Raw genomic sequence first — 15,337 nt, 5'->3', positions numbered from 1 at the left:
ACATGTTTATCTTGCTGCCTGCACCGGTTCCACCAGATATTAACTCAACAACAACAAATTCAAGTGGCAAACTCAATGAAGGCCATGCAGAACCTAAACAAGAGCTGGAAAGATCATTCAACAATCTATATCAACTTGGACAACAAAAGAATCAAATTATTTACTTATTTTACTCAATTAGAAAGCTCCTTTTTCAAGCATCACTAAAGATTCCGCCCGACCGCTTTGGACAACTTCAGACACACTTCAAACTGCCAAGGCTCCTTGTTGGAATTGGTTAAACATTTACCATTTTTCTATTTTCTGAATCATCAAAACAGATATCAGCTCTAAATTCTGAAACTCTTGGGGCTTAAATCTTTCAAGTTGGGGGAGGAACTCACATTCTTTCAAAAAGTCACTCTTTTATCACCCTCCTCCCACCATCAATCTCACAGTACACAATTCAGAATATCTCAAAATTCTATGGAAACCTCCAACTAAATCTACCTCCTCAGCAAGAGTTTAAACTGCTTATCAACACTCGTTTTTAAAAAACCACACTCTTTTTACTTTTTTTCTTTCTTACAAATAACTCACTTTCTTTGAGGTTGAGGACAACCTCTATAAGTTGAGGGAGGGGGTCTGGGGGGATTAATTTCACGAAGAAGAAAGAAAACATTTTTTTTTTTTTTGGTTTTTCTACTATATGTATCAATTTTTTTTTTTTTTTTTTTTTTTTTTTTTTTGATTTTATGCTAAGTTTACCCTGGTTCAAACTCGGACGGAGCCAGGGGAGCGTTCCCAGTATCCATTAGCTCTACTGGACCGGATATCCACACAGCCGGGGGCCCGACATAAACGGATAAGAAGAGCGAATGACTTACCGGAAGTCACTCGCTCGACGAGCGGATCGGATCATCCACGAAGGGACGGTCAGTATCCGGGCCCTGGCGTTGGACACAACAAGCAGGGACAGGGAATCCTCCCGGGGCAATAATCTACCGGCCAGAGTCTATTGTTAGTGCTGGATACACAATGTGATATCCGATACCAATAAGCAGTACTGGTACCGTTGAAACATCACGACTTACTGCTGCCACTTCAGCGACTGCGGCTCTGTCAACAGTGAATGGGCGCTCGGTTGGAGCAGCTCGATCCTCTCAAGTTCGTTTGGCACAGAACCGAGGGGCGATAGTCCCTCCTTGATATATTGATCCATCCATGATCAGGATGGGATTGTGGATGGAGAATCCCGGCTAGCAAACAGTAAGAACGAACAAACGGGTCAGCGACTCCGTGGCTAAGAAAGATACATGTAGCTACACAGACAACAAAGGCTCACACGAGCCAACGCTTTGGCGGAGGTCCTCGGTTCCTCAGAGGATAAGGTGTAGAAGTCTAAAGGAACTCAGGTATACTTGACAAGTGGATGAGAGTGAGATGGTGGTTGAGGGTAAGATTTCCAGGAGAGATGAGAGGTCTTTTTATACTCGAGCGGGTTCTGCGGGCACCTACCGGTCCATATGTAGGGCACTTGGACCCACTTCCAGACTTGCCAAAAAAAAAAAAAAAAAAGAAACAAACGGTCTGCTCATTTAGAAGGCGAGCATGTCGTTCGACCCGGCCCGTAACAATCTGAGATGGAACCAAGCCAAAGGAAATAAAGACGAAGAGACGGTCGTCAGTCTCGCCGCCTCATCACCGGTCTATATGTACAGTCCTCTTAACCCACTCCCAGACTCGCCAAAAAAAAAAAAAAAGTAAAATGGACGGCCTACCCAGTAGAAGGCAAGTGCGTCGTTCGACTCGGCCGAAACATTTCAGATCGAACCAAGCCAAATGTCGCCTGGGACCACCTTCTGGCTTGAGGAATACATATACATACATATCCAGTTATGGCTGGTCAGTACATAGTCAAAAAGAGAAAGAAAGACGGCCGTCAGTCTTCTCCGTCTTAGCACCGGTAAAAAGAAGGTAAATATGTACTCACTGTTGAGGGTATGGGCTATCAAGTCCGGCGAGCGAAGCTGTCCGCGGTGATGGTACGAGTCGGGCTGTTAAAAACAAGATCTGACTGTCAGCTGTCAGAATTTGGATACACAAATGAAGCTGTCGTTTTCTTTCCTTCTTCTTGACGGAAACCAAGAAGAACGGTCAGAATAAGGAAAGAGAAACCACCCACCCAAAAGGACAAAGACGGTCCGAGGCTCGAACGAGTCGACTTGAGAATCGAAGCCCTCATTGAGCACCAATGACGTAGTCGAAGAGGTTGGAAGATCGGCGAAGTCGAAGGGCTGGGTGCTGGCAGAGGACGAGATGTAAGGATATATCGATACCCCCTATGGGGTAAGGTCGATATACATACACATACCCCCCAGGCGGGGTAGGGAGTAAACACTCAAGACCGAACGGGAGCTTGGACGGGCGGACACAATGAGCACTGTGTACCCGGGCCCCAAGCCCAACCAACCAATCATCAGAGGCGGGGTCGAGTCCCCGATCACTACTCGTACACCGAGGCCCGCGGCTTCAACAGCGCGCACCCTAAGGCGCTAGAGCAACAGCTGCGGCCGCCACCACAGCACAAGCGCCACCACAGCACAAACTGCGCAACTGCGAACTGCGGACTGCGCGCAGCACTTCGACTCCCAGAACTGACAAAAAGTTATTGTCAAGAAAAAACCCCAAAAATGACATAAATCAATTTTTTGGCCAATTTTCACCCTGTGAAGCCTCTCAAGCCACATGGCCCAGAAGACGTCAAAATGGCCAATTCTCCAAGGATTCTGCAAATCACCACGTAAATTCACCATGTCACAGGTTCAAAAGTTGACAAATAGCACTTTTCACATCAAAATTGTCTGGGGACAGACAATAAGTTGGGGGAGGATGTGGTAGACGGAAAAGTGGAAAAATAAAAAGTTTTTTCTATGCCACATAATTACTCATACTAGGCCTCAAGATACCATCAAATGGACCCCAGAAATGGATTCTACGGCCAATTTCACCCCTAGTCACCACTGGAAGCACCCCTGGACCCCCTCTAGCGTGGAAGTTACATCTCATGGACACCTATCACACAGCCAGCCCCAGTAACCCAGCTGTCACCTGCCTCAACCCAAGTTTCACAGTAGTACACTTATACATATCACAGGATACAAACATACATCTCCCTGTCAGGCTACACTCATTACATATTAACTACATACACTCCTTTATATACATAGTATGACATCATTTACACTGTTTCTGCAGCCTCAGACTTTGTGTATACACTAATTCCCCCTGTATGACAGCTCATGCAGTCTACTGTCACCTCATGCATGCGTTAGAATGTTCTGTTGTATATTCTGACACCATTCATGCGCCCCTGAGGGGCTATGACATCATTTGTATCTACTCCCACCAGCTAAAATCCCTCACCCTGTTGTCTAGATTAGCTGAAACCCTAACCCACAAGCCCCTTTGGGGCTCCCCTTTTGTCTATAAAAGGAGCTCTCTCCACCCCCAGTGGCCTGCTCCCCAGTTCCTCACCCAGAACTCACAAGTCACCCAACACTCATCCACACTCAAATCCTAAAACCCTTATAACAATAAATCAACCCTTATAACAACATTTCAACCCTTATAACAAAGTAATTGAAACACTTACACGTTGCCAGTCAAACAGATTTCATCTGGAACAGACCAGACCTATCACTTAATAAAACTTGCCAAGCTGAGCTTGGTGGGTCTTGTTGACTGATAACAGAAGGGCAGAGCTTGCAACTCCATCATACCCTTCACCATTCAGCAAAAGGGTTTCATTACCACTTTTGAGTCTTACAAGGGAGTCCCCAACGTGATCGGATAACCCTGTTTGATCAACCACGTGTAACGAACTTCAATTCAACCCAAAGTAATTGCCAAGGGATCACAATTGTGCTAGTGAAAAAGGATCAAGTCATCAACAACTCTAGTACGGACAGTGGCATATTCATTTATTCCGTTGGACAACTAGTCAACTTTTGAACCATCCCAGGAACCAATTTCAACTCAAACCAGAAGGACTTGTCAAAGGATCTGAACTTCTAGCGGAGAAAAGAATCAAATTTATCAACAAATCTAGAACAATCAACGGCATATTCAGTTATTCTGTTGGACGGCTAGTCGACTATTAGGAACCATCTAAGGAACCAACTACAAACCTCTGAAAGGAACACATAACTACCAAACCTGAAAGGAGTGTTTCGAAGGAAGCAGCTAATTATATACTGGAAGACGGTGTGTAGTACCTAAGGATCTGGATAATTAGATACTGTTAGAAGAAAACTCTGGAGCCAACTCGAAGGAAACAGCCAATTATATACTGAAAGACGGTGTGTAGTACCTAAGGATTCAGATAATTAGGATACTGTTTGAAGAACCCTCCCAGCACGGTAAAGTTATTTATATCAATATTAAACCCCCCCCAATTTGCCCTGGTAAAGAGACCAGAGACCAGATATTATTGTTTCTTTTTCAGAGCACAGTAACAGTTACCAAGGATTGAATGTATAATGAAACTACGGAATCAACAAGAATCAACATGAATTTATTGTTTGGCGTACCAGATTTTGAAGATACAATTCTTCCAGAAACCACTTCAAGGAAAAGGCCTTTTACAGGAACTCCAGCTATGATTAGGAATATGGAAAATACAATGTCAACCCAAGATTGTCCACTCATCATTTCAAGCAGACCCAACCTGGGAAATGCATGCATACTGGAAAACTGGCACAGAGAGTAATGAAGATTCAATCTAAAAGAACTGTTAGAGAGGAATTCAATTTTAGAGAAAACACACCAAAAATTCACCGTTAAATTTTCAATACATCAAAATGTTTTCAAATTTACTACCAAATCTTTGTGTTCAGATTGAAATTCATTTTAAACAATAGATGAATCAGGAATTTTGCCAAAGAGTTTCTCTTTTCCATGCTCACATATCAAGTTTATCTACAGCTTTATTTCTTATGAAATGACTCTCTGTAAGCTTCAAGGATTTATTTTGAGCATCTTCTAACACTCAGAAGGGTGAATTTCACTCTTTCACAAGAAGCTGAGGAATATCTCCTGGATATTTTGGAATTCAAGTTGACAAGATCTTCTCATGGAAAAGTTTTTTTATCCTCACAAGAGCCTTAGAATTCAGTCTCAAGCCAGATTGAACCCATCTCAAACTTGCCTTGAGCTAAATTCAGCATTGATTCAACATTAATTCAGCATGGATTGACCACACGTTAATTAAGTGGAAATTGAGTGTAACTTGCTGATAGAGTTCTGGAAGTAAGTTTAAAAGGTTGAAAAAATTATTGAATGTTTGGAATTGCATGCAAGTGCTGAGCAAGCTCCCCTGGTATAACCCCATGATTAATCAAAATATATTATATAGTAGTAATATGAGAAACTATTGTTTCTGCCAAGCAGTTGACAATTCCTTGCAGTGTGGTTGTACATATGTTTTTAAAGAGTTAAAGTAATTTATACGGTCAAGTTGCAGTTGGTATCAATATGATATCAGACCCTTTCCAACAAACATTCAGCATAACTTCAGCAAAAATTCAGCACAAAATTACACATCACTTGGAGCCAAGTCCTTAAAGAGATCTTAAAGGGTTCCTAAAGAGAGGGGTGAAGGCACTTGCACACAAGTGCTGAGCAAACATCTGTGGTGCAAGATTGCGCAGGAGAAAACAGAGAGTGAAAAGAAAGAGAGATCACACTAAAAGTAAGAAAGTGAGGAAATGTAATACATAAACAAAGAGTAGAATATTACAAGCAGACTAATATGAACAGAAAAAAGACTTACAAAATGTGATTAAACAAGCCAGCATGATGACACCATCCTCAACAAACTCAGCAAAGATCCACAAGACCCAAGGATCCTAGTCATGACTATAGCTAGGGACACAATTCCCCCCGCTCTGAGAAAAAAAAACAGATCAATCCACCATCAAAAAATCCTTTGAATCCTTACTATCCTACTTAGTTACAGGACTATTGGCTTGCTGTTATCAGCGACTTAGTAGCAATCTAAATTTGAAATACAGATGAATTCATAAGAATTACTGGTTATGATATCTCTTGTTCATCTTCCAAAGAGTTGAATTCATTATATTACCTTCTTTGAAATCTACAGGAGAAGTTTTAAGACATACTTGTTAGAGAAAGAACCTAGGATTACATTGCTACTATGTAAGCCCAACCATCATCCCCAATACCAGAGGGTTACATTGAGTACCTTCTCTGATTCTCCCCCTTTTATTTATTCTCATATAATACCTATATCCACGTCACCATTACAAGGTTTGACAGTAAGAACCTGTTGGACTCTCTAGCCAACAAGAAACTATTGTGATCAGAACATATCCCAATTGTTCCTCCTATACACTTGTATTGGAGAGGCCAGGTTTACCAGCTAATACAGTCTAATAAGACTAGAAAATATTGGCTCCTCAAGCGTAGATAACAGCATTGAAATGATATTTTCATTATTCTTTTGATTATATTTTCTTTACCTCCTCTAATAGCTATCCTCTGTATTTAGCCTTCCTTTTAGTAATTCATATCCAGGATTACTGAACTTTTGTCTAGCAAGGTCTCTACGCGAGATCTATAGCTTGAAAGAACTCAGAAGACTAAGAGTTTATTTCTTCTCATTAGAACTCTGCTTTAAACTAAATACATCTTAATAGATAAAAATTGGATGAGGATTTTTACCTAAGAGCAGGCAAGTAGGCCGCTTTGTGATGTAGATAGAAAATAAAGAGTCAAAAGAACTGTGTTCTTCTTCCTGTGAAGTGAGTTTGGTCTGCACAATTTAGTGCGTTAGCCGATTGTCTTCTAATTGTTGAGAGACCGCTATTCCTTACTTGGATGGAGCTATTGCCAATCCTTATCCAGTTTCTTGGCGCAAGAGAAACAGTTCATGAGAGCTGCGACGTTGTCTGGAACAGAGCCGAGTTATATAGCTCTCAGTTAAACCTTTATGTTTCACGCTGTATCTTGGCTGAGGACAAGACTACTCACCAATTGGCTCTCCAACTCTTTGAGTGGAATTTGTTCAGTCTGTCTTGTTCTGTTTGGCAGAATATGAGGGGTTGGGGAATGCGGCATTAGCTCTACGTCTTAATCTTCTTGTTGGACATTATAGCCAGCCGCTTACCTGTGGCGCTTGCTTTGGCTATTCTGTCTGCGAGAGATCGGTGGGTGGGAGTTGCCTCGAGTTTGTTTTTTCTTCTTGCTTATAAAGTCAGACCTGCATACATCAACACAATGTGTCAGTTTTACAACTCCGCGGCTTTTAGCTTTGGACTGCGGAAGTGGCTCGCTTAGCTCACCATAATCCGCAGCTGATTGAGATTGCGGCCGCTTTCTCAATTTATGAGTGCGCTGCCGTTCACCTAGGCGTGTATTCTCACATAGCTGACAGCACACCTGACAGCAGCCGCCTCAGGCACAATGGCTTTGGCAAAACCAATCCTAGGCTCACCCCAAGGGCAAGGCTCCACCAATCCATGTGGCTGCAATGATCTGGTGGGTTGGAGGCCTCAATCATACCACCACATGTCACATGATTAATAATGCATGTGGTCCCTCTGGTGGGTCGGAAGGTTGAGATGTGGGATTCATCATGATCTTACCAGATACCTTTTTGGGTTTTCTGGCTGCTCCATGCATGTGGGACCAAGGTACCATGGCTCCGCTTTCCGGGAACCCTGTGGGTTTTTTGATGTGGGCTTGTGGCCATCCAAACAAAAGAACAATGGGGTTGACTGGGACAGGTTGTTTTACTTTACAGTTCTCACGGGTTGTTGCATTGGCAGACACACTTGGTGGCCCCTTAAGAGAAATGCCCCAGACACACATATTAGGGTGTTTCAAAGTTGGCCAGGTGCAACTTGCATGCAATTTTGCATTTTGTTGATGTTTAAGTTGAAAACTGAGTGGCAAAAGCGCATGCAAGCCACATTGTACTACACCCCCCAAGCCTGTTTTTTTTTTTTTTTTTTTTTCTGAAATTTGGTGTTCAAGAAAAGCCTTGAACACCAACTTGGAAAAGTCCATACAAGTCATGTATGGCCAACATTGAATCCTCCTATTTACTGGGCACACGCTGTGACAGATCAAGTGAAGCTGTGCAAGAGAGAGAGGGAAAGAGAGGAAAAGCATAACAGAAACACATCCATTTCCATTTCATAGATTACTCAAATTTAAGTGCTGTTTGTATTGGGTCAAGAAAGATATGTAGAGTTCAAGATAGACAACAGAAGAACTATGTAATAAGAACCGCGAGATGAGGGAATCTCATCAGTCATTCGGCATACATATATTTACATACTCATGGAGGTGCGGATCGGTCTAGTTATCAGAATGGGTTTGCAACCGTATCCGCCAGCAATCAAGCTTGCTGGTAAATACTTAGTGCACCCGCAGACTTAATCAATCACAGCTTTCTGATTCCAAGCAGTCAGGTGCATTCATTCAATCTGGCTTTTATCATTTACTATTATATCGTGGCAATAATATCACATCAATCGACGGCAATCAGATTATGAAATTAGGAGCGCGAAACAGGCAAGTATGGATGTAGTTGTTTGGGCATTAAGAATTGTAGTTGCTTGGGCATTAAGGATCAGGATCTTTTTTTTTTTTGGGGGGGGGGGGGGGAGGGGATGAAGAATTAGGGAGCCGGATGTTCTGTCCAGGAACAATATATCTGAACGAGGCGTATTATTTTAACTTTTGAATCGCAAGACTAATGAGGAAATTAGGTCACTCAAAGAACGAGGTAAAACAGTCGAGCGGAGAGGTGTGCGAATCGGCGACCTGGGTAGGACCGCTGTTTTTTTATATTTTGGAGGTTGGTTCTTCCTTTTCTGCGATGGTCGATGTAGATGTGGGATGGTTGGTCATGATTGCTAGGAATATAAGAGCACGGGCGACGTCAGCCCACCCAGTTTTTTTCTAGGGTAGAGAAGTAGACTAGATGCTGACCTGCTCGGTTCGATCCTGAAGGCTTTTCTTCCTCGGAGGATTCGCAAGACTTGATGAAGTTCTGTTTCCTTTTGAGCTGACGACGATAGAGATAGTAGCCCAGGAGCAGTAGAAGCGCGATGAGGACGACGACGATGAGGTCTATTAAGATCACGACGGTCCTTGCTGTGATGAGCGTAGCGGGTGGCTTGGCGGGGGCGGATTCGTACAGGGCTTGGGGCCGTGCCACGGAGAGCTTGAAGTGCTCGAGATTGATGAGGCGGTCGATGATGATGGGTGACATGATGCGAGGCGGGTGTGGCGAGGAAGGAGTTGTCTTGAGGAGCTGCGGGAGATGGATGGTGGAGCAGGGTTGGAGGGAGGGCGGCCTGTTCTTAAGGACGAATGGGCTCGTGTGCCAGGCGGATCGAGCCCAGCCAGCCGTCTAAATTCTGCTGGAGGAAAAGATGGCTGGAGGCCAGCGCCGCCATTTCCTTCAAGTCGGGCCTGGCCAGCAGCAGATGGCTGGTCAGGAGCTGAAGGGATGGCCGACTGCCGCTGATGGCTATCCTCAGCCCAAATAACCACTGAGGAACCCCACCAACGGACACCACCGATGCGGGCTGAGCCAAGTCGTGCTTGTCCCTCCTAATTTGTTGGAAGATGCCTTTGTTCTGCTATAAATAGCTCAATCCAGTGAACACGCTAAGATCACACGAAAGTAAGCGCTCGACTGCTACATACTCCAAAGGTTTTCATAAACCGCCTGACTGGGCGTGAATAGCCGGCAGACCTCTGCGGAAGGCCGAAGGGGCTGGCACTCATCATCGGCATCCGCATCCACTGCTTCGAGCGCCAAACGCCAAACAAGATTCCCCACCCCGTGGTCCAAATCATGGCGTACCCCCGCTGGCGACACCCCCGAATGAAACTTCTTTATTTGCTAAAAAAAATGGCCAGAGAACCTTATACACATTGCTGATCTTGCAATGATTGTCCCACCCAGCCTTACTCTTTCAAAGAAGCTTGCAAAAAGTGTTTGAAGTTCACATTTTGTCTGCCCGGCACAAGAATGCCTCCTCGGGTTTCAGGAACCCCTCTCGATGGCCGCCGATGTAAACGGTCATGAAGTGGAGAGGGGAGTATGTACTCCATTTGATGGCCAGTTTCCTCGGCAGGCATGTACAAGCGTCGAGGATTCTGCCCGGTGGGAAGGAATCATCCTCGGCAAGCATGTATGTGCAGGTGGTAGCCGGGGAGCAACCTCGGCGAGCATGCAGACTAGAAGGTGACTTCCGCGGAGCAATATTCCCCCCGGGCCCGGCGAGTCAAGACATCTTCTGTCGTCCGGCCAGCCGATACGCTTCGCTCTCGTCCACCAAAAGCAGCCTTCCTTGGCTAGCTGGTACGGACTTCTCCATAGTGAAATCCTTCCTGATGAGCAGGTGCTCACCGAAGAACACACATCCCGGTGTTGATGAGGTGTACCCGCTGGCCAAGCCGCGGATTCAGAAGGTGCAAGAACCCAATATATAGGCTCTACGTCGTTTCATTCAACACTTCCTTTGGAAATAGAATTCACTCATTCAAATGGTATGTGATGTGTTTGGGATGTATGGTCAGCAGAACTCATTGCGATGGCAAGGTAGTAATTGATTTGTATGCTCTAGGTGATGAGATGGCTATTCATGCGAAGGAAGAAGAAGAAGAAAAGAATACAGTGGAGATATGTGGGGGGAGAAGAGGGGCAAGATCAAGCTTGGTGTTCCATCTCTTCACCCTCCTCGGCCTCTTCGATTTCCTCGCCATCTTCCATCGTGGCCTCCTCGATCACCAAGCCGTCTTCGGCCGAACTTCCATGGGAGAGGCCGGTCTTGGGTTCGAAGCCGTCGATGTCCATCGGCTGGAGCTCGCCGGTCTTGATGTCGAGCTCGGATGGGGGACGGGGCGTGCGGGCGTGGGGCCCCTCGTCGATCTTCATCCGGTCATCCGATCTCTCCGTCGTCGGCCGTGGCTGGTCTCCTCCTCCTGCAGAAGGCGGCTGGAAGCTCGCCGCTTGCGGATTCAAGCCCTTCGGCATCTCGGGCCCACCCGTCTCCGGCTTGCCCTCCCCCCGGTCGCTTGGCTCCGCTTCTTCCACTCCTCCAGACTTCGTCCCGCCGGCACTCTCCCCACCCTCTTCTCCAATATTCCCATCATCCGACTCGTCATCATTCAAAGCTTTCTTCCGGTCCGCATCGGCTTTCTCTTCCCTAAATTAACACCATTTGTTTTTTACATGTTAGATTCAATTATAATGAAAAGCTCGTGGTTTTAACTAAAAAAACAAAAAAGCGAGACTTGCTTGATGCTCTCTTGTAATACTTCGAGGTTCGATATCACCGTATCGAATTGTGCTCGTCGAGAGGCCCATCGTTCTGCATAGAATCCTTGCTCTTCTAGCAAGCTTTCAATCTCACGTGCCAGACCGTTAATTCGACTATGTTATGAAATTCAGCGATGATCATAAGTTCAGTTGTAAAAACATATTGGTGAGTTTTTTTTTAAAATAAAATAAAATAAATAAATAAAGAGGGAAATACCAAACTCAGCACTTTGGAATCGATCGCTAAATCTCCTGACTTCTTTGCCGATTTCTTCGTACTGGATCTTATTTCTACGATCTCTTCTGGCTTGATCCAACTGAGATTCCAAGTTGAGGATCTTGAGTTTTTCCTGACGAGCCTGCTCTTCGAGTCGATTGCGTTCGATTTCGAGCTGGCGAGATTCCGAGCGGTTGAGTTCGACGGCCCGAGTCCCTTTGAGCTCCTTCAAGGTCTTGATCAGCTGCCGCAGTTCGAGGATGAAGCTCATGTGCACGATTTGCAGCTCCTCTTCGATCGCCCCTCTTCCCTCTTCTGATTCCTGACTCCCCGCCGCAGGAATCATCGACAGCTTGTAGAACGTGCGCACCAGTCGGATCAATGGCCTCTCCGAGTGTGATAGTCGCGTCTTGATCAGCTCCATCGTCGCTTCATCGTGTGCTACTGCCATCTTTCTTCAGCCTTTGCGTTTAGAGTCTGTGTTGTCGATTCTGGAATGTTGAGGTTTTTTTGTAGTTTGCGGTACATACCACCATACTCCCCGGCCCACTTCATCGCCCCAGTCTCACCTCCCCCGACGGGGATCCGTTTCCCCCCGTTCACACCATTCGTAAACTGGAAGGTCATCCATGCTTGGAAGTTGGGCCAGAGAGTGGCGCGGCAGGAGCAAGATGGTCTCACATCCGGCTAAGCAGGAAAAGTTGGCGCGCAAGCTGCTACCCAACCAATCGATTCGATCGGACGAAAAGAAACTATCGTCTCACCAGCGTCGTCTTCCTGGCTCCTCTTCGCTGCCTGGACCTGATAAGGTGGAGATCGATTGGTTCGATTGGTTCGTCTTCCGTTGATCTCACTCCATTTCTTCTAGCCCGTACTTACTGATGCTCGGTTGGCTTGGGGCCTTCGCGCTCGCTGTTCACCTCCATGGAACGATTCTCAAGCTCAAAGAACACCGAAAAGAAAAATGAAGACTGCGTGGAAACCTTATGTGAGATAATCGATTCATCACCGTCGACGACGAAATCAAAAAATAGAGCAGTCAAGAAAACAGAACCCAAAGAAAGCATTCAAGATCCGTCATGCTCTAGCCGAATAGGCTCCGATACGAAATCGACAATTGGCCCATCGATCACGCTGATAAAATCGCTCAAAAAGAACCATGTGAATTATCTCAAGTACAAGGGCAATCCACATTTTCTATTAGGACTAAATTCGACTCTAAAATATCTTGAGAATTTGAGATTCATTTTGATACAACTTAAAGAATTAACTGACAGAAGGCATCATGCCAACAACCAACAAGAAGATGACGAGAACGGCTCCATGCATGGCGGAATTAAGGGTGAGGAGTTACACGACAAGGTCGTGTTGCAGTCAACCGACATCGACATCTCAGCCATTCTCAGAGACCTTCAAACAATCAAGTTCATTGTTGTACTCAAGCACCCCCAACATCTTTCTGTCATCGGTTTACTCTCAACCTTCGTCAACGAGATCAATCAAGCCTTGTACGATTTAAACTTTCAGCCACAGACCACTCGGAAATTTATCGAGCTAGTCGGCTTCCCCGTCGGCCTAAATCCACCCCTTCTTGAGAAATTCAACCTCCGGAGACTGTCTTGCTTTGCCATTCTGGTATGTTACGCACCCATCTTCCTGGTCAAAATCTTGCCTGAAACGATCCTAGAAATCTGATTTTTATTATTGTGACACGTGTGCAAATCCATCTGGTTGTTGTCTTAGGATTCTGCCCCGGGTATAGACCGATTAAGCAATTTCTTCACAGCCTGAGGCTCAAGGCGAGTGTTCAGTAATTTGCAATTAAATATTTCCCAGGTGTCCAGATCACTGTGATGGCTTGGAAATCAAGATATTTCCAACATTTTTTTGGCAACAAGCAATGTTCACCATAATATGTACTCTCATTTTTCCCATGGTTTGGCCAGGCTCCATAAATCCACGGACTTCTCTCCTCCTCTTAGGAAATATCCTTTTGCCTGGTCCCCTTGATCATTGGATACCATGTGTACTTTTTCTTGAATCAGTCTTAATAGCTTGCAGATGGTAATAGAAATATATGATTTGGGCCTTGTTGGGCAGCATCATATTACACAACATCATTTTAAAAATTGTGTATTGTAAATTTGCAAGTAAACTGTCATAAAGCTTGACTGTTTACTTCCAAATTTTCAGGCCAAAAAATGATGTTTTACATAATGTAAAGGGACATGCCACAATTACTTATTGTGTAATAATGACACTGCCAAACACGGCCTTACTTGAAAAATAATGATTGCCACATGGGTGGGGAAGAAAAAAAATGATTGAGAAATTCAGCTACATATTTATGTATCTGCTCTGAAGCACTAATTTTTGCTTGATTTCTTCAAACATCAAATGGCCAAAGTGAGGTATAATGAAGAAGCAGATAACCATTGGGGGTTTATGCCCCACATCAGGATCTAAATGGGTTAGGTTGGCCTAAGGGTCACCTGCAGGCTGCTGTTCCGCCAATTAGGCTTTCATAACAGGGCAAAGTCCAGACAAGCCTTAGGTGACCAAATTATTGACCCGTCTAAGAAGCCTGCCAAAACAAAGTGTCAAAGCATTCACCAGGATCAAATTCAAGGCAGATTGGCCCATTCAGATCCTGAGCTTGAAGCATACTCTGAGAGAAAACTACACAACAAAAGAACAACCTCTGATTGCGCATGTGGGCTGTGAACTGCAGTGGTCAAGTTAACTACTGCTTGTAAATTCAGTGGTTTGGTGAGCCTTGTGGAATTTCCATGGGTGGCAGGATTTTTATGAACCACCTCAATTTCTGCAGGTTGGATGAGAGAAATAAGGCCTACAAAACAAAATAATTTATTCCAAAAAGTATTTAAGAGGCCAAGGAATTGTGGAACTTCAAAAACAACTGCCACTAAAACTTGGATTCTTGGCTTTGCAAAAGGGGGTGATAGCACACAAGTCCCTCCTGCTAAAATCTGTTGGGGTTGTCACCATTGGGCATTTTAAGTGGGGGGAGGGCAGGTTTACACCCCATGGATGGGGTCACAAAAAACCCACTCTTGGACTCAAACCCCGGACTTACCCCGTGCAAGCAAGTGCTGCTCAAATTACCAAAAGGTTGAAACAAGATTTCCTATTTCAATTGATTCACCTGGGGAGATATGTTCCCACTCCCCAGGGAGTGCCAGAGCTGAATTTGATGTGAGTTTTGGTGTGTAGAATTCTTTTGTTTTCTAGGTACAACTAGAGAAAAAAATATGATGAAATGATATTTCACCCAAGTCCAACTCATCAATTGCTCCTGTTTGATGATGTCAAAGGATAGGAAAGCAAAATTGCCATTCTTGAATGTGATTCCTGTAAAGAAATGAGTTTCTTGTAATTCACATTATATGCCCTCATGTACAAAATTAAAGTAAAAGTCAACTTGGTATCATTGGGTTTAGAATTTCGGAATGTGGTAATGTTGCAGTAAAATTAGTGAAACCCATTTTCTTGGAAATGCTGTAAATAATTTGAATTTGGCTAAAAAATGGTGATAAACTATTGTATTGGGGTGAAAGTCTGAGGTAAGTCAAGGTTGGATTGCAGTGCCACCCCAGTTTGGCCACATATCCTGGCCTCTTCAAAAAAATGATTGTGTGATTTTTTGTTTTTTTTTGCTTTTCAAAATCCACATGTGCACATGCAAGTGAACTTTTTTGCACTTTGCTAATAGTCACCCTAATGTACGCGCGTACATTGAGGTGGAAATATCACAG

General features: G+C 44.4%; 5 protein-coding genes across 5 annotated transcripts; 2 read left to right on the top strand and 3 right to left on the bottom strand.

Moving 5' to 3' along the window:
- Positions 1-8,853: 8,853 nt before the first annotated feature.
- Positions 8,854-9,283, bottom strand: PtA15_9A235 (uncharacterized protein; the record flags this gene model as incomplete). The annotated part of the gene is made up of 2 exons (XM_053172423.1): positions 8,854-8,924; positions 9,001-9,283. The coding sequence occupies 2 exons, from the start codon at positions 9,281-9,283 to the stop codon at positions 8,854-8,856; spliced, it is 354 nt and encodes a 117-aa protein (XP_053023665.1).
- Positions 9,284-9,374: 91 nt separating this feature from the next.
- PtA15_9A234 (uncharacterized protein) lies at positions 9,375-9,876 on the bottom strand (the record flags this gene model as incomplete). Its single annotated transcript, XM_053172422.1, has 2 exons — positions 9,375-9,656; positions 9,724-9,876. 2 exons carry the CDS (start codon positions 9,874-9,876, stop codon positions 9,375-9,377), a joined length of 435 nt encoding a protein of 144 aa, XP_053023664.1.
- Positions 9,877-10,732: 856 nt separating this feature from the next.
- Positions 10,733-12,012, bottom strand: PtA15_9A233 (uncharacterized protein; the record flags this gene model as incomplete). Its single annotated transcript, XM_053172421.1, has 3 exons — positions 10,733-11,231; positions 11,324-11,458; positions 11,567-12,012. 3 exons carry the CDS (start codon positions 12,010-12,012, stop codon positions 10,733-10,735), a joined length of 1,080 nt encoding a protein of 359 aa, XP_053023663.1.
- Positions 12,013-12,190: 178 nt separating this feature from the next.
- PtA15_9A232 (uncharacterized protein) lies at positions 12,191-12,409 on the top strand (the record flags this gene model as incomplete). Its single annotated transcript, XM_053172420.1, has 1 exon — positions 12,191-12,409. The coding sequence occupies one exon, from the start codon at positions 12,191-12,193 to the stop codon at positions 12,407-12,409; it is 219 nt and encodes a 72-aa protein (XP_053023662.1).
- Positions 12,410-12,485: 76 nt separating this feature from the next.
- Positions 12,486-13,352, top strand: PtA15_9A231 (uncharacterized protein; the record flags this gene model as incomplete). Its single annotated transcript, XM_053172419.1, has 2 exons — positions 12,486-13,196; positions 13,305-13,352. 2 exons carry the CDS (start codon positions 12,486-12,488, stop codon positions 13,350-13,352), a joined length of 759 nt encoding a protein of 252 aa, XP_053023661.1.
- Between the last annotated feature and the right edge of the window lie 1,985 nt (positions 13,353-15,337).

The sequence above is a fragment of the Puccinia triticina genome, chromosome 9A (genome assembly GCF_026914185.1).
Source record: "Puccinia triticina chromosome 9A, complete sequence".
In the NCBI taxonomy this organism is placed as follows: domain Eukaryota; kingdom Fungi; phylum Basidiomycota; class Pucciniomycetes; order Pucciniales; family Pucciniaceae; genus Puccinia; species Puccinia triticina.
Note: the sequence above shows the minus strand (reverse complement) of the source record. Positions and strands in the feature narration are given on the sequence as shown.